General features: G+C 41.0%; 1 protein-coding gene across 1 annotated transcript in view; it reads right to left on the minus strand.

Annotated features, from left to right (window-relative positions):
- Positions 1-17,671, minus strand: part of OTC (ornithine transcarbamylase) — a 34,072-nt gene extending 16,401 nt beyond the window's left edge. Inside the window, exons 1-4 of the mRNA XM_074159540.1 lie at positions 17,595-17,671; positions 13,268-13,406; positions 12,603-12,684; positions 5,670-5,757 (exon numbers count right to left, since the gene is read on the minus strand). Coding sequence (XP_074015641.1) covers positions 5,670-5,757; positions 12,603-12,684; positions 13,268-13,406; positions 17,595-17,671 — 386 coding nt within the window. The remainder of the gene's footprint in view (positions 1-5,669; positions 5,758-12,602; positions 12,685-13,267; positions 13,407-17,594) is intronic.
- Positions 17,672-18,648: the final 977 nt, after the last annotated feature.

Below are 18,648 nucleotides of genomic sequence, written 5' to 3' on the forward strand. Positions count from 1 at the left end.
AAAAAAAAAAAAAAAAAAAAAAAGAGTTTTGGTTTTTGGAACCGGTCACTTGGGGTTCCCATAAGTCGTAGGAGACGTCCTACGCAGGGCGCTGTATGCCAGGCTACTAGTGCCTGAGGGCATACTGTGTACGTGAGTTGTGCTGCGCAACTCAGGTTGTGCTGCGCTCTCTTGCATTACGTACACTTGGTTTGTGTACGCGGGTACAGGCACATTTTGTGCTTTGTACTCTTGTATTTCGTACACTTGGTTTGGTTTGTGTATGCGGGTATGAGCACATGCTGTGTTTTGTACTTTTGTATTTCATACACTTGGTTTTAGTACGTTAGGTACGGTCGCGAGTAAAGCTAAGTACCTTTGCATTAACGTACTTTGTGGTGGTAGTAACTTATCGGTATTGAAATTGGAACTGTTTAAAGGAATTGTTTATTGAAAGTTGATTTGGATTTGGTAAAAGGTGTGTGAATGAATTGAGCTAGCTCTTGTATGCCTGAGACGCGGCACAGCTGCGAAGCGAGTGTGGAGTTCTGATCCGCGGTTCCGTTATCCCGCGAGGGGTGCGGCCGGAGATGAACAAAGCGAGTGTATTTGGTTGACTGGATGAATATGATCGGTCATATAAATGGATATTGTCCTTTCCACCCAGATAACGGGTGTAAAGCAAACAATAAGTGTTAAGCGTTAAAATTGTTTTAAGATTTTTTCACTGGTTTGGGTCTAATCCAGATTGTACTGATCTTGAGTGCCCTAATTGCCAGCTGTGGATGCAGTGGGAGGAATATTGAGGAGACAGATTGTATCCTCTAACTGTACTGTGTTAAATTAGCAAATATGGGGGGACAGCAAAGTGGCGGAATTGTGAAAAAGAGCCCCATAGGATGTATTTTAAAACATTGGAAAAATATAGGAGGACCGTCAGGTGGGAACGTGAATAAGAAAACTTTGATAAAATATTGTAATCAATGGTGGCCCTTATACAAATTAGATGATGGAGAAAAGTGGCCTCTTAATGGAACTCTAAACTATAATACTATGTTGCAGTTGATGTTGTTCTTATGGAGAGAAGGAAAATGGGATGAGGTTATGTATGCGGATATGTTTTTCACTTTGCGAAATCATCCTGAATGGCAAAAGGACCGCGGATTTAATATACCACCGCAAGACCCTTTAGTTTTGTCCCTCGAGAAAGAACATAAAGATAAAAGGAAGGGGCAGCAGAAAATGAAGAGATGTTGCTCGGCATGTAGTATTGGACAAAGGTGTTTAAAAGTGACAGAATCCAGTAAGAGGAAAGAGGAAACAGAAGATCAGCTTGAGGATTTGGGAATGCCCCCCCCTCCATTGCCAGATCCGCTTTCTCCACCCCAGTCGCCATTCCCTGAGACAGAGGGTGGCGGTAGCGGTGAGGAAGAAGGGGAAGCGGCAACTGCTTTTACTCCAGTTACTGCAAGAACCAGGAGTAAAACTCAGAGAGCTCCACAACTCCTAGCCCCGTTACGGGAAGTAATGGGATCTAGTGGACCAGCTAGAGTGAAAATTCCGTTTTCCACCACTGATTTAAATGACTGGAAGGAGGTAGCTAGAGGGTATCGAGATGATCCCTCTAAGGTGACAAAACGATTTGAATTGATAGTTAGAAATCAAGAATTAATGCCTGTAAGCAAGGATTTTGTAAATGTAATAGGAGCCACTGGCCAACAGAGAAAGGCGTTCTTTTCGGAACCCCTTAGATTTAAATTAGGAAAACAGATCGGAATACATCGATTTTTATACTTGCCACATTCCCCCAAATCACTGTTAGGGCGAGATTTATTAGAGCAATTAGGAGCAGTGATAGTTTTTAATCAAGGAGCCATGGAATTAAAAGTGAAAGAAGATCAGTTGATTGAAATTTTGAGCCTAGCCCTAATGCACTCTGAAAAGCCCACTGTGTCATCACCCGAACTTGAAGAAATCATTAATCAGGTATATCCAGGGGTTTGGGCTACAGGGACTCCAGGAAGGGCGAAACACGCTACCCCCATAGTAATACAACTTAAGGAGGGAGCAAGCCCAATACGTCAAAAACAATACCCCCTGAGATTAGAAGATCGCAGAGGGATAGAAGGTCCAATTAAGAACTTTTTACAACATGGACTACTAGTGGAATGTGAATCAGAATATAACACCCCCATACTGCCGGTAAAGAAACAAATGGAACTAACTTTTGTGTTTGTAATTTTACCAAGATACAAGGTTGTGATTTTAATTATTCTGCTCCAATAACCACTTCTCAGTTGATGTCTGACAGTTCCATGCTATACAATGATATACCTAAATTACAGATTGGAATGGACATTAATGTCCTGAAGAAAATGCTTTCCCACCCAGACATTAAAATGTTGCTAAAGAGGGTGAAGGAAGCTTCGAAACGAACATTATGGCACGTCCAACATGATACTGTAGAAATAAAGAACATCATCACAGCCATTGAGAAAACTGGTGAACATCATTGGTGGGACATTTTTCTAAATACCTCACTAAAATCTCCAACCGCTGCACAGGTTTTCAATTTCCTAGTGCATCCTGTACTAGTGCTGATTTTTGCAGCCCTACTGCTGACTATTCTCAACATTTGGCTGTGGTGGAAAGTACGAACTGTTGCTCAACAAGTACATGTATTATGGACTGTAAACAAAACTATGCAAAAGAATTTGCAATAGCATAAAAAAAAGGGGGGATTGAATTAAAGAATAAGGCTAGGTATGGCTTGAAGGTTTGCTTACCTAAGTATGAGTTAGCAAATATAACTTGGCTGACCACAAATAGGGGCCTACACCCCTGCAGAGCTACAATAAGTAACAAGACAGGAAGGTACCTATGTAGATAGCAATTGTGAGGCCAGCACAATGTTATCTTATCTCTGACAAATGGGGGGCTCCAAGAGGGAGGTAGCATATGGTAATGAGTTACTGGAAACTAATGAATATGTTAAAACTCCTTGCATGAATATGTATGTATGGTGTGCATATATGTTGTTAAACTGACTCTGTCGGGCACGCACATTTGGAGGAGCTATCCCCTGTGCGTCCAGCGCTGCAATAAAGGATACCTGCTTAATAGTCATCCCGACTATTGAGTCCTGATTTCGTCTTTCACGGCATCAGTAACCATGCCCATGCTGATCCCGACCTGGACCCTCACCTGTGGGCTGATGTCCTAGCCTGGCCTCGGCATACCCCCATCCCCACAGAGGTGCCTGATGCCCTGCACTGTGGCTGCCCTGGCTGTGTCCTGGCTGTCCTCTTCCCTGGCTGGGGGTAGGGATATAGGTGCCAGCTGGTGGGGTGCTGCCCTGCCAGGGGGAGCTCCTGGCACCCCAGCCTCCCTAGTCCCCAAGGAGCCACCAGCTCACATGGCACCCTAACATAACGCTCTGAAGACTCTCACCATTTGTCCTTCCCTTCCCATTCACAAGTGCCACAGTGCAATTTCACATTGGCCCTGGTATATCAACCCTTCCTTTGGCTTCACCTGCCACCTTTGGTGGCACTGCCATCCTTCCACATCATTTTGTCTTGGAGCCTGAAGTCACTCCTTCCCAAATATGACACCTCTGCACTTTTTCATTCATTTCCCACTGCTCTGGTGTGTCCCATCCCTTCTCAGTTTCAGTTCCTTTAAGGTGATGTAAATAGCTGATCTTTGTCTTTCCAGCCCGGTGTGCAGGCACCCCTGCTCTCCCTATGTCAGGTTCTGTCTTTTCAGCCCCTCTCTCAGCACCAGCCTCCCATCTCCCTCCTACTGTGCTCTCTCTCAGCATCCTCTCTTCCTTCCCCTTCTCAGCCAAGAGACTCTCTGCTTACAATGGTCCAGTAAGAATGGAAAAAAAGGCAAGACACATGGAGAATAATACTTACATCACTTTTGTATTTACATACCTTTGATATGTTTCCCACTCCCCTTTAATATGACATAGTAAGCTATGCATGCTTGACTTGAAAAATACTCCATCTCTCATGCCAGTAGAGTTGCAGCCGGGATGCATGTGCTCTGAAGCATTTAAATGGCACACTTTGATGAAGCTATAGCTGCTTCTGGGGCTTAAACTAGGGCTATGTCCCATGGTGTATGAAGAATTTCTTTTGAGGGGATGTATTTGAATCTCATGGCAGCGTACGAGCTCTGCTGAGCAGAACACAGTGGCCACTGGACACAGTGGCCTAATGTACCTCAGACCTGACTGTTAAGTCTCAGATTAATCTGTTCCCTTTGTAGACCCACAAATTTACAAAATTATTGAAATTTTTCAATCTTTTAAACTTGTAGTTACTAAACCGAGGCAGTGGGACACACTTTTGTTGAAGCATCTGAACACTATCATTGCAGCTTATTTTGATACTGGCAAAGTTATTTATCTATCAGGGAGTGAGAGCTAAGCACTTTCAAGCCTCAAGATACTGAAATTTTGACTTTTTTGCTATCAATATCCATATGTATTCCACTTCAGCAGTTAAAAGTAAGAAAGAAAAGTCTAAAAAGTTCAAATGTTTGGTCTTTTTCTTACATTTTCCTTGGATTTCATCACAGAGAGAACAGCATCATAGTTCTCAAACAATCTCTACCACTGACTCTGAAAACTGCAGTGTACAGCACAGGCAATGGAACGTCAGGTGGCTGACTGAATATTTTGAATTGAGCCTGATGAACTTGACACTGCATTTCTTTCAGCAGAACAAAAAGGACCTTTCAGGCACTCCTAACCTTCCAACAGCTGGGCCTGACGGAATTGACCTCAGGCTGAAAGAGGGCTGCCTAGAAAGCAGCACAATACCGAGGCTGGATGACTACTACATGGAGCGCTACGAAAAACAGCGAGAGCACCTGCAAAAGATAACTTCATGTTCTGTCTACTTTCTACAACACTGGAGGGAATCTACTGGAAAAAATCCTTGAGCTCAGTTCTTCCCTGCTATGGCAAATAGAGACAAGCTGCTAGCTACCCATCTCTGCATGCATGCAGGACTGGGCATGATTAAAATCTTCCAAGGGTGCCAGTAAGAGAAAAACGCCATAGCCCAGACTCCACAGCAGTCCTGACAGTGGGTACAGCTGTGGAAGAGGGCACATGAAATCAGAAACTCACTGCAAACTGTTGTTCCAGTTTGGTGCCCCTGGAACAGAGGGATCAGAGTGGCCTTCAGTGCCACCCTATCACTGCAGGTAGGCTAAGGTCCACCAGCAGCTGGCCTAACTAGGATAAATGAAATCTTTGCTTTTTGATTTTTCTTTTTGATTTGCCAGTCAGCTGTACTTCTAGCTCCATGAGGAGCAACAGAACCAGAAGGTTCTAGTCTTGTTTGAATATATGTGCTGTCATCAGTGGAGCTGTACTACTGAGGTTCATGAAATGGTTTGGTTTGTATGACTGCCACTTTCATTGACACTCTAGATGCCAAATTTGATAAAAATATTTCTCAGTTTGAGACATTTTGGAGAGCTCGAGTGGATGGAATGATGGTGTACTGAACTACAGATTCTTTGAGCTGATCTGTAAATATTTAAGAAATTTTGAATGCCTTCTGACATTTTCCGGAAAGAAAATATTAGCTTCCAAAATTCTGTAAGACAGGTTTCATCCTGATCAACTACCAAATACATAGTGATCAATCAAGTGACACTTTACCAACCTTACTGTATCTGTGAGATTCTCATTAGTGCCCAGATGTATGTCTTGTGTTGTAAGGAAGGAAGGGTGTCCTCCAAGGAGTGCAAATCCTACAGTGAGGACAAATAAAAAAAGAAATTAAACACCAGCACCTCATACTTACAGCCAAGATTAAAAATCTTCATTTAAAAGATATTTACAACAATAAAAGTAAAACTCAGCAGGGTATCCAAATGTTTCAAACACTTAAAGTCTGACACACAAAACACAGATAAATGTATTTTAGAATAAAACCACTCAAATGTGATGCTTTGCTGGAATCCTTAGGCATGAGTTCTGATCTGTGTTCATAGGAACAGTCATTCAAGCTGCAAGGCTACACATTGCCAAAAGCATCACTGTGTCTCCCTGTTAAGAGCTAGGTAATCCATTCATCATGCTGAATTTCTACTTCAAGGGACTTAGCATCCTAGAATGGTCATCTGAGTCACTAGATGTAATTCCACATCCTTGCAAGAAGCTTCAAGTATAGTCACTCAGATAGAAAAACCTAAGTCTCCTCACACACTGTAACATACTTGAGCTTCACCACAAATGACCAAGTGCCTTAAAAACTATACTGTGACAGACAGAAAAGGAAAGATCTCGAGCACTGCACATCCCTCCACCCTGCAATAGTTCAGAATTTACAAGGTGAGCCAAGGAACTGGATAGATTAGGTCTGAAGAATGAAATCCATTCCTGACCAGGAAATCATGGAAAGACCTGAGCATCATTTAAGAATATAAAACACTTAGGGGAACTTAAAAGATGTCTGGACGGTATTTTGGATAAAGACAAATTACATGCTAAGGGCAACTCTCGGGTTCTGTCCTGCCTTATTACAGTTGCACCACAACTAGAAAGCTACCACAGCTTTCTGACACAGACAAGGAGGAAACCAGCTTTTTTTCACCAACACTCGAGTCTCCGTGTCTTCGCCTGGTTTAAGCCTAAAGCCTCCCTCCACTAAATCTCAGTGTAAAGTCCATCGTGGCCACTTACTGGGAGGATGGGGCCTGGGGGGATGCTGTTTTTTGAACTATCACAAATGGTTTAGCATAAGCCTAGCACAGGACACATGGTCCTGCAACTGGGGATATACAAAGTGTAGCACTTGAACTGTGTTGTAGGTAGCCCTGTAAGGCATTTTCTGTGCACTGGGAGAGAGTAGAGAAATTTTCAGGGAGATCTTGCCCTGTCACTAATATCTATAATGGAGGAAATTTCCAGAGAATCTCGGTGTGGATAAATCAACCTTGTTGAGACAATGCTGGGGGGGAAACTGAGCCTTTTACTGTGACAAAAATCTTATTTTTATTGTCAGCAAGAGAAAGGCTGCATACAACACAAAAGAGCAGAGACACCCCCCCTTCTCTGCCAAACTGTAACCTCTTGGAGGTGCTAAACAGATTCCGAGCTGGGGGCAGAGCAGGCGTGGGGAGAAAAAAAGGTTAAAAGCTGCTTGGGCTGGTTGTAGCCATTAGATGGCACTGCAGACAGGGCCAGGACTACAGCTTCAACATGAGGTTTGTACAGGCCTGTCAAAGATTAAAAAATTGATCCCACAGCTACTCTTCAAAAAAGGATTAAACCAGAAGTGAACACCGAAACCTTTCACAGATAAAACCAAGCAACGAGGTTCAGGCGGCAGGCGTGGGCCCCACATCTGGGCCCCTAACACAGAGCAGCCCTTATTAACTTCCATCCCATGTGGGCAGCAGGGTTGAGGTGAGGTCTTCCACTTTGCATCAGTTCAGCCAGTCTCTAGACTTTAAAATGCAACAGATAAAAATAATACTGGCAAGCCATTCCCTTTTGACTGCCTCAGTTTCCCTAGATGTCAGATTAAAAATAATAATGCTCCAGACTCCACCTGAAGGGCAAATCTCTGCTCCATCCAGCCAGTGTATACTCATTTGACTGAATGGGCCTGATTTTATTTTCCCTTTGTCATCATTAAGGATTGCTCCAAATCTCAACAAGGTTAGAGTCAGATACAGCAAACTTTTAAGAATGAAGCATCACCTATTCTACTATTAGTATTTTCTGTTACAAAAGCACTATAAATTTGCTAGTTGCTTTGCCCTCCTTTCTTGGTTAATCAGAAGCATTTTTGTATTGAGGCAGGCAAATGTTTAGGTTTCCTCAGATACTTTCACCTCCTCTCTGCAGCTGAGACACAAACGCTGTATTTATGGGAATGTGTATGCAAACTGTTGCCTAGATATTACAGCCTATCTATTCACTACTAGTTTTTAAGTCAAAACCTCAAGGATGAAATGTCATTCGTAGTAACTTTTTCTGTCCAGCTTCTTGTGGGTGTTTTCGAAGTCATATACAATTATGTCAGTGATTTATCCCCGCAAGTTCCATGCAGTACAACAGCTCTGCATTTTAGGCTTCTAAATGCCTACACTTTGGTATATGTATCACACTCCAGGCAGGCTCCCATGGACATGTTCTGTTTTCTATAAATGATGCCCAGGTAGGAAAAGAGGAATCTGGTCATTTATTCAGAATTGCCAGACATCAGGCAGCCCAGTCGGAGCTACCACCTGGAGTCTGTGTACATAGCAGAGTCTTAATGTGTTGGGCTTTCTGCTTGTGAACTGGCCATCTGTGCAGGGCCTGCGAACATATTTCCATCCCTAACTTTCCATCTGGAAAGACAGGAGCTCTGTGCTCTAGCTTTGTATATAGTTGCAAAGAAAAATCTCTGCTTTAGATTCTTTCATCCAAACTACCAGTAGAAAGAAAAAAATGATGACTTTTGAGGATATGCAGGCACCAATTCAGCAAATAAGCACACACTGGAGTGCTGTGTTAAACTGGAAGATCCAATCCTCTTTGTTGTCACAAGCTGGTCATATCCAAAGCCTAATGCTAAGTGTTTATATGAATCTTGGTATCTTCAACAAACTGTATTAAATGTTCATACTGCAGAGCCAGAATAGATTATTATCTCATGTCAGCACTTCTCACTACTGTTCGTTTTCAAAAATGGACAGATTTATGCCTTGGGCTGTGGCACTTTATTAAGCCCACTTATGCAAACTATTTCACATAGGACACTAGTGCTGGTGGTTGTACAGACATGGGTTAAATCTCCATTCCAGCCTGTCCCTGCTACATTGCGTTAAGTGTGCCAAAGTGAATCCTCTAGTTAACACTTTGGATATATAGTTGTGAGGCTGCCCTGCTGACGCCGGGAGACATACGCAGCCATCTTCTCAAACTCAAAGGAAGGATTCTTTTTTATACTTCAAGACATCTGGATTTGAATTTGTTAGTTTCCTCAGTGCTGTCCAGAATTTACAATCTAGAAAGTATTTTTCAGTTTAGACTCATAACAAAAAATTACTCTTGGCAGCAATAACAGGAATAGTCCTAAAGTAGAAATGCAAAACCCAATACACATTTTTTTAAAGCTACCCCTCTAAGTGGAGAGCAAGCTAAAAGAATACTTTTGCTCCCTCTGTAATGTGGCCAAGCTAAATAATACTAGCCATTCCAACAAAACAACAGACCCTGTATTCCTGCTATGTAATACCATCCTCACTAAATACAAAGTGATGCAATTATTTCTGTGACTGTATGTAGTAGTCTTCAGGCACAGATACCATGTTCTTCTCATCCTGTTGGGGAAGAGGAGTGAGTTGGGAGTAATTCCACTAAAGCCAGTGGCAGTGAACTTCTGTAAAGCTGTTAAGACCTTGTATATTCCAGTGCTCAACAAAAGAAGGTATACAGAGCTTTTCTACCTGTATTGTTTCCTCTCTATTTCTACCCTGTGACACATTGTCTGCATTCACCGTCTGTGAAATGGCTGGATTTATTTATAATTTGTTCACTAAACCATAACTGTGGCTGTATATTTTAAGAGTATCAGTGACAATCAGAATATTTTACACCAAAGCTATAACAAAAACAGGGCTTTCACCTTTATGCAATGCCTGAGGATGTTTATTTTACAAGTAATATATGACCACGTGGAATACCTTTCCTTTCAAAAAGTACACAAGATTTTATGCAGAATGAGTATGGGATTCTGACTGCAAGCAGATCACATTTTCTAGTATAGTAGCATAGATGTCACATTTTCCAACATAATAGCCAGCAATAGCAATAAATCTAGTAGGCTGAACAAAACTGGATTTACTTTGCCAATACCCTATGGAAGTTACTTGTAGTTCTTCATTAAACTTACAACACCACTACTAGTCTTAGAAACGGTAAAATAATACAGGCTTCAGAAATATGTATTAGGACAAGATTATATTTGTCCAAGAGAGTAAAGGGGCAATTTATTATACCACAAAGAGCTGTATATTATTCACCACAGTTGCAATGTCATCAGAATAAAACAGTTTAGAGGCATAGTGTATTGGAAAATTCACAAATGTCAACTGTTCTCTTACAATGCACTTATAAATTATTGTTTTGTTAATCTTTGATCAATCTTGATGACTGGGAGAAGTGCTCAAAGAATGGAGGAAAGCAAATGTCACGCCTATCTTCAAAAAGGGCAAGGGGGAGGATCCAGAGAATAACATGCCAGTCAGCCGCACCTCAATTCCTGGAAAGGCAATGGAGCAGCTAATCCTGGATGCTATTTCCAGGCAGCCATGAAGATGACTAAGAGACTGGAGCGTCTTTCATATAAGGAAAGGCTGAGAGAGCTGGGACTGCATAGCCTAGAGAAGGGAAGGCTCTGAGGGAGTCTTACTAATGTATGTAAATTCCTGAAAGGAAGATGCAAAGAGGATGGAGACAGATGCTTTTCAATGGGGTAGTCGGTACAAACTGAAACATAGGAAGCTCCCTCTGAACATCAGGAAACTTTTCTACTGAAAGGGTGATTGAGCATTGGCATAGGTTGCCCCAGAAGGTTGTGGAGTCTTGGAACTATTCAAAACTCTTCTGGACACAGTTCTGGGCATCTGGCTCTAGATGACCCTCCCTGTGCAGCAGGGCTGGACCAGATGACCTCCAGAGGTCCCTTCCAACCTCAACCACTCTGTGATTCTGTTTTTTTATTTTTCATATGTGTGTTCATGATGGTGTTCTTTATAGGCATAGGGACAGCAGGACTTCAGAAAAGAATTCCATGGTGTTAATAAAAATGGAAACATTCTCCTAGATGTTGCACAGAGCAGATTTTGTAATCAGTGCTTTCCAAGTCTCTACTCCTTTATAATGAAACCCACTGGTTTTCATCTAGTTGTTCCTGAGAGTTGCAAAGTTTGTTTAGATTATTCTCATCACCAGAAGCTTGTCCTACAAGTGACCTCTTTCAAGATATTGAAGGTGCAACTTGTGGGAAATGCTATTTGAGATGACTCAGGTATTTTATAAATAAACACTCCAATCCATTTCAATGTCTGCTTTCACTGGACATTAGAACATTGCTATTAAATTAGCTTATTTAGCTAAAAGGAACACATGTGACCCCACATTTGTTTTGAGTTAGAAATTCCAAGGGAGAGGTCATGTATGTTAAAAAACAGCTGAAATATGCGGAGTTTCCATGGACAGAAAAAAATTGAGTCTGCCTTTGAAACAAAGTCTTAGGCTTTGATGACTTAAGACCAATTAACTGAAGGTGTGAAGTTAATGTACAGAAGTTAAACTGGATTAAACTCCCTTGTGGAAGCTCTCACTCAGAAATAAATTAGTTTTATTTCACTGGAGCTTAATCCCTCTTGGATGAACTTATGTGCATTAACTCTCATCTTTAAGTTAATTCATTTGAACTTTCCTGAGCTCCCCCCTTTCATAAGCCTTAAAAAACGAAGGACTAAATGGTGCTTCCCTCTGAATACAGAAGCACGAAGGATAAACAGATTCAGAGAATTCCTCATTACCTGCCCATATATCAGTATGGTAGGCAACTAGAAACTGGACTAAAAACTCTGGAATTAAAAGGTGGGTGGTCTTCACAGAGAGAGAATGCACAAGAGAAACCCATTCATAAGTCCTGCTTATCTGGAGAAAACAGAAAGCAACAAGTCTACATAAAGAGCAGGATCAGCAGGTAAATGGCTGTGCCAGAAGATACAAAGGCAAATTAGAAATGCTTGCAGTTAACATATCTGCTTTTTCCTTCCATTATTTTTACCTTCTCCCTTACACCTTTTAAAGAAATGTGCATACTTAAGTGTCCTGTCCCTTCATTAGGGAGAAGTCAGCCTAAAGGATGCTGGGTCAACTTAAATGTGAGAAGGGCAAGCTTCTCCTTCCTTGCTGTGTCACCAATTCATAGTTATTCCTTGCTAACATGTAAGCACATGATTGATTTATTTCAGCAGTTCCATGATGTAAATAAAGATATGTACGTGTTTCAGTGTTTGCAGTACTGTATCCTAAACGAATAATGTTCCAGTGCCTGTCCTTATTAGGCTAATACTCTGGAGTCTCCATCGAGTCATCTTCTCCTGTAGGTAATACTGTTAATTTTTTTTACTAATTTATATCTAGGCATTACTATGATTCCCAGCCTAAACACATACTCTGAAATGTGACAATGGTAATGCATAATACATTAGAAAAATACTTGTTAGAGCTTGCACAGAATTAAATTTGTGATGCTTACTAAAATAGATGTTAGGAAATGTGCATCTTGCCAGTACAGCTAGGAGCTTACACCAGAAATGCTTACTTCTGCCTGTTACTTTATTTTTGATCTATCATGTTTTCGAACGATCTGGTGAAATTTTAGTCACCAAGGCGATGTGCCTGTGACATTAATATGCAAGGTGAAACACAATTAGCTACCATTGTTTTCCTATTTTTAGTTTCAAACTTTAAGTTTCTCTTGAGTAGAAATGGCTAAATACAAAAATATGCAGTGTTTTTCAGTACATAGAGTATACAATTTCACATAAAATCTGGCTGTGCCATTGCTCAGACCTACCTGTTTCTGCAGATAATCTTGTCCTCGTGCTTCTCTTCTCAAAAATCATGGCCAAAGATTTTCCTTGCATCAAAGGCAAATACTGGAACATGAAAATGGAAGGCATTTCAATTTTATAGTCATTATACATTTTACAGTGTGAAATACTTCTTTCACATTTTAATTCAGCATGAGAAAAGCTACACAGGTGGTTTTTTAGCTGTAGCTTTGTTTTCCTGCCTCTCACAGAATTTATTAGCAGTGTAAAGGTTAAAGGAAAATAAGTCATTCTAGGGGCATAAAGCAATTGCATTTTGGCACTCAAGTTGAGCTAGCATTAAGGAGAACTCTAATACTAATTTAATCCCATGAAGGGAAGTGTCTTCCATTTCCTACATTTAGTGCTGCATATGCACCATGTGTCAATTGATGGGGTTAGCCAACAACAGGCAGTTAACTGTGAAAAGCTGTTTAACCTTTTCACTTGTGAAGTCCTCTGAAGTATTTAAAGAATATCTCTGAACACTTTACAGGAAAGCTATTTGATTTGTAGCACATGATTTACAGTATTTAAGAGCTCAGGTGATGTTTAGGACAAGACAGCTGAATGGTTCATTCCCAATACTCTTCAGAACAGTATTTATTTCAACATCTGAGTGACCTAAATGACAGTTGAAGCATTTTACCTCTCCTTTGTGCTTTATCCTTTGTTTCAAATCTGAGGCCATCCACAGCAAATACTTCAGCTCATCTGCTTTGTAGTTCTGTAGAGTAAGGAGGTCACGACCTTTCAGATCAACATTCATTTGAGCTGGTGGCCCATACCTGTGTCAAAAGAGCAAGAAATACACACTTTTTGTCATTCGACAATAAATTGTACTCATGCTAAAAAGCAAGCAGCTGAAATCTCTCCCATTCCCCTCATTTGACCCAGCTGGATCAGCTTGATGGGCTGTGTTAATTAGTTTAAATAACTTTTACTGTCAGACATACGCAACATGGCACCATGCACTATATCGATCAGTGCACTGTAACAGTGTCTCAAATTGTATTATAAACTGTACATTAGATATAGTTTCCTTTGCCTGCTGATATGCATATGCATTGACTGCATGCTGCCTAATCAAATAAACCCAAATGCATAAAGCCATTTGAGACTTGGTGAAATGGCTTACACGTAGACCGTAAAGCTGCCCTTTGAGGGCAGAGAATATGAGGAATAGATCCTGGTGCTCTTTCTCCCTCCTTCATGCTTTGTGGATGAGTAGACAATTGCCATGTTCCACCCCCACTGGTACAAACAGTGGTATTTCTATTAACATGTATGAAATCTTTTGATTACACTGGGGAAGAGGGTAAAAAAAAACCCAACAAAATAGCCATGTGCTTTGGTCTTTCTCCTACCACACAAGAGATGTTCTGGGCATCTGCAGTGTATTTATTCAGTGTATTCTGGCCTCTAGCCAGATTTGCAACTTCAGAATCACATGAAATTGGATGCTGATAACCACCCACAGAAGTTACATGACCAAATTTTCTCTAGCTTAGACAAAGTGTCTTAATGAAAATCACGTTTTTTTTAAAAATAAAACAGGTTTTTTTAAGCCTGTGTTTTCACAGGCTTAAGATTAATAATGGAGAGTGGCAGCTTAACCCCTTCTCTGGTACTGTATCTACAGCCCTCCTTAGCATAACACAGCCCACACTGTATTCTTGCTAAGGTTTGGATGGGTACAAGCTAAAGATGGGGTTTTTTTAATTCATTGCAGCATTTTTAGACCGATCTGATGGAATGGAGACCAAAGCACTGCAAACAAATGGACAGAGTGCAGCTACTGCTTTTGTATTTTCAAGGCTTCCCTTTAGCTCACCTTTGAGGTCAGGCTCAGTTACAGCACCTGCCAATTGCCAAGCTCTGGAGCCCACAGCTAGGAAAATTCAGGGGGGGGAACTAGAATTTCTGTTCATTTATCTGTTAATTCCAATGAATAAAAGCCCTGGGAGTGGATAGGCCTATCATGGCTTCTAAAGATTTGGGTGTTAGTTAAATCTGGAGTGAAAGACTTTTTCTGCAGAAGTTTGTAGCATAGACTACAGCTGAAACCATAGGAAGAGAGCAGCTCTTAAAGGAATGGTACCAGACGTTATTATTGTCTATTTGACATCACAGAACAGACTGCATGTCCTTTCAAATCATGTAGCTGAATTTTGTTTTTAACTGAAGATATCTAAATGCTGTGTAAAACACCTTCTGGACACCTTAGAAGTACTTAAGATACACATTGTACCGCCGCAATTACTGAGAATACTTTATTCACAGTGAAAAGGATTATGTTTAACAGCAGAAACATGAAGAATATATGAAGAAGTAGACCATGCAGATGCCCTACAGATTAATATTGCTGGAACTCAGTATATGCTGTCATATATCAGGGCAATGTGCTCCAGAGATTATGCAGGCTGCCAGAGGATCCAGCACAAAGCACCACAAAGATTCCCATCAATGTGCATCATCAGAGCCTGGTCTCAGCACAGGCCCCCAAACTGCAGGATTGCTGGACTTTTCTGTAGCACTGTGCAGATAAAGGAGTGGATTTCTTGTTTTCTAAGTTTAGAGAAAAGTTGCCTGTGTATTTTCTTAGAGTGTCTCTGAAAATTGATTCTTAAGTGAAATACAATCTAAACTGTATGTGTGACTCAGGTAAGAAATATTTGTGGCACTTAAAATAATAATGCACATTTCTAAGCCATAATGGCTAATCTTCATAGCATTACCATCATTAGTAAAATAAAGCTACATATTTTGCTATAACTGCTATCCTTCTGTACCCATGCTTGTTTCCAACCTGAGGTAAACAACCTAGAAACAGTTAGGAAGCATGTAAATGCCCCATTTTTAAATTTGAAGTGGGTGTTACAGAGCTAGCATAATTATTTCCTGTACCTCTATATTCAACAGCTGCAGAATAGAATATACCTGACATTTTAAGAAAGGCTGGGCATTCATGGTAGCTTCCACCATAGCATGAAAAACAGCTCACCAAAGTAAACTACCAAAATCCAGTCTTGAACACCAAGGCACTAAACTGATATTCAAGGGACTGGCTCTAACTTCAATATGTATATTGTGAAGAAAATTAGTTTCATAACTGTGATTTTTTTATTATTATATTTTTTGGAACAGGAATTTGATACTCGTTCCAGTTTTGGGGAACAAAAAAATATTTGCCCTGTTTTAAAATCTATGCAGCTGCTTGCTGCTTGGTCACTCTACTCTTCTTCACTGCATTGTTTCCCGAGCAGCTTTGGTGCTGCTCCTCGAGTTTCTAATTGCAGCCTACAGTTCCTTCCAGGAAGTTAGAGATTGTCTAATCTCAACCTGCTAAGCAGGAACTTCTGTTCATTGGTCTTGTTTCAACTCTTGGCATGGTTGAGAAGTCGACTGAGAAATATACACCACTAATTTCAGCACTAGTAGATAGAGAAGCATTAAATTTTTACCCTGAGAGGATTTGGAATTACCATCTGTGGAGATTTTCAGGATGTGGCTAAGCAAAGACAGAGCTGACCTCATATGCTGTTGTCAGCCTACAAGCAGAAAGTTGGACTAGAGGTCCGCTCCTGACCTCTGTGTTCCCATGATGATTCTGTTTATTGCTATGACCTTCAAGAAATGCTTCCCTTCCTGTCCACATCCTCTGAAAGAGAGGCAGAAGTGGACAAATAAATTCCAGAGGAGCATGAGACAACAGACCAAAGTTAAAACGTAACAAGCAGAATTGCAAGGTCAAGCAGTTGGGTTATTCCTTTCTGAGCAGGAGCAGCAATTACTTTGGACTATTAGCACAGACTGATAGATACTAGGTTATGCTGCAGTATCAACAACAGCATGCTTAACTGATAATGCTCATAGACAGTCGTGATAGTTATGTGAATATTATGACAGAATGTTAAAAAAACCCTAAAAATAACAAACAACATTATGTGGGGACCTTAATAAATTGGATGACTTTATTGGAAAATGGGCTTTACTGCAGTTGTTTTCCAAACTTGCTTTTCTATCATATCTGCTAACCAGAGAAAGCTCCCACCAATTGCCAGCAGTGAAAATCCAAAATCCATATAAAAATTATCACTCAGGCTTCAGGAACACTTTAAAGTAGCAAATAAATCACAGAACTTGGAAAACATTTGTTTTTCATCTGATGTAACGTAGAAATGATAAATAAAAATAACTTACTGCATATTAGGATTCATGTGAATGTGAAATTCCCGTGTATTGTTTTCCAACACTAATCACTTGTTACATAACACTGTTAATGCTATTCTTATTGACATCAACATGAAAACATAAGAAGATGTGGAATTAAGTTTCAAGTCATTAAATTTAACCTGATTCTGGAGATGTGACAAGCATGAGAAGCAGCTTACTGTAACACTGCCTTAATTTTCTGAAGGCACAGGGGACAGGCATGTCTACATGGCTGAAGAAAGAACCCAAAGCCAGGTCACAGAGTCAGGTCTACCTGGTTAACTTGGACCCTTAGATCACATCATGCTTTTCCTGCACACCTCCGGTGTTTACAGAGACAAAAAAATACTGAAGCAGGGATTTACCTTGCAGCTTCAAGGAGAGAATTTCCCCCCCCAGTACTGCCTATGACAATTGTCTAAATGTGTAAGAATTTCCTGTCATTTATTCAGATAGCTATTTATTGATTATAGTGCCTGCAGCGTACATTGACCTCAAGAAGAAATGTTCCTTCTTGACTTTGCTGATAAATCCCACAGAAAGAATTAACAGAATTTCACAAACATTAAAAGGGAAAATCCTCCAGTCTCCCAAAGATGCAGAGCTTGCTGCCTTGGGAAGCAAAAGGGCCATAAAAATGTGAGGAAAAAAAAAAGCCTTTCTCTGAAACGCTCACTCCTTCACAGGATTCAACTGGTTTTGCCTCCAGGTTTCTGACTAAATGTCACTGAACACCAGACAAAAGTAAAGGATAAGCTTACCAAAACTGTCGCAGCAGGGGCTTGCGGTTCCCTGTTAGTTTTGCAATACTGAAGAAGTTCCTCACATTAAACAGCATCTTCCGTTCGCGTTAGACTTCTCTCAGTCCCACTAATAACGTTAAGAGAAAAAAAGGGTGTATGAAGCAGAAAGCGAGCCGTGCTGCTGTGCAAACGAGGGAAAAGCAAGAACCAAAGTCTTTGCTTCGGTTGTCCCAGCCAGGGCTGGGCCTGGCGGGGGCTGACACTGAAGCTTTTCCTTGGTCAAACTCTACTGATAGAGATTTCTCACAGGGCCCATTGCACCACGCCGTTTGTGCTCTTCTCGGGGAGGGGGTTACATCATACCACACCTGTGTCAACACCATTTTGTAGCAATTCTGTGCTTGTTAAATATTTGGACAGGAGCATGTGCTAGTAGAAAAAGGCAGAAGAAGGTTTGTCAGGGTGCAGCACGAGTTGGGAGGTTCCCCTTGGGACAAGACCATGACTGGGGGTGCTCCCCGGCCCCAGCATGGCCTGGGCAGGGACGCATGGCCTTGTGTGGAGCCAAAATGGGGGTCCTGGGCCCACAGGTGTGGGGCTGGGCAGGACCAGCTTAAGACTTACTTGTGCCCTCAGGACGCTGACAAGAATGGAGAAGGGCTACATTAAAAAATGTCTATTTTCTTGTTGTTTTTTTTTTGACCAAGCTTTAAATTGTGCAATGGTAGTGTTAAACAGCTCTCAGTGAGGCCCAGAAACTTAAATACTGTGGCCTGCATACCTCCGTACGTTAAATTGCTTGCTGTATAATGGCCAATTGCTAAATACTACAGTGATTTCACTTAAATTTCTGCCTTCAAATGTAATTGTCAGATAAGATATTATGCCACCTGCACTGTAGGTACTTTTGAAATATAACCATTACTTTCTCGTTTCCTCCTCTGTGTAAGGAGATAGGTAAATCAAGGGGATGGCATATCTGTCGGAGAAGGCGGTATGTTGAAATTGCAATGTGAGGGTCGTATAATTAAAACACGTAGAAAAATGTTTGACTTCCCCAGAAAGAGAGATG

The sequence above is a fragment of the Numenius arquata genome, chromosome 1, assembly GCF_964106895.1.
Source record: "Numenius arquata chromosome 1, bNumArq3.hap1.1, whole genome shotgun sequence".
Lineage (NCBI taxonomy): Eukaryota > Metazoa > Chordata > Aves > Charadriiformes > Scolopacidae > Numenius > Numenius arquata.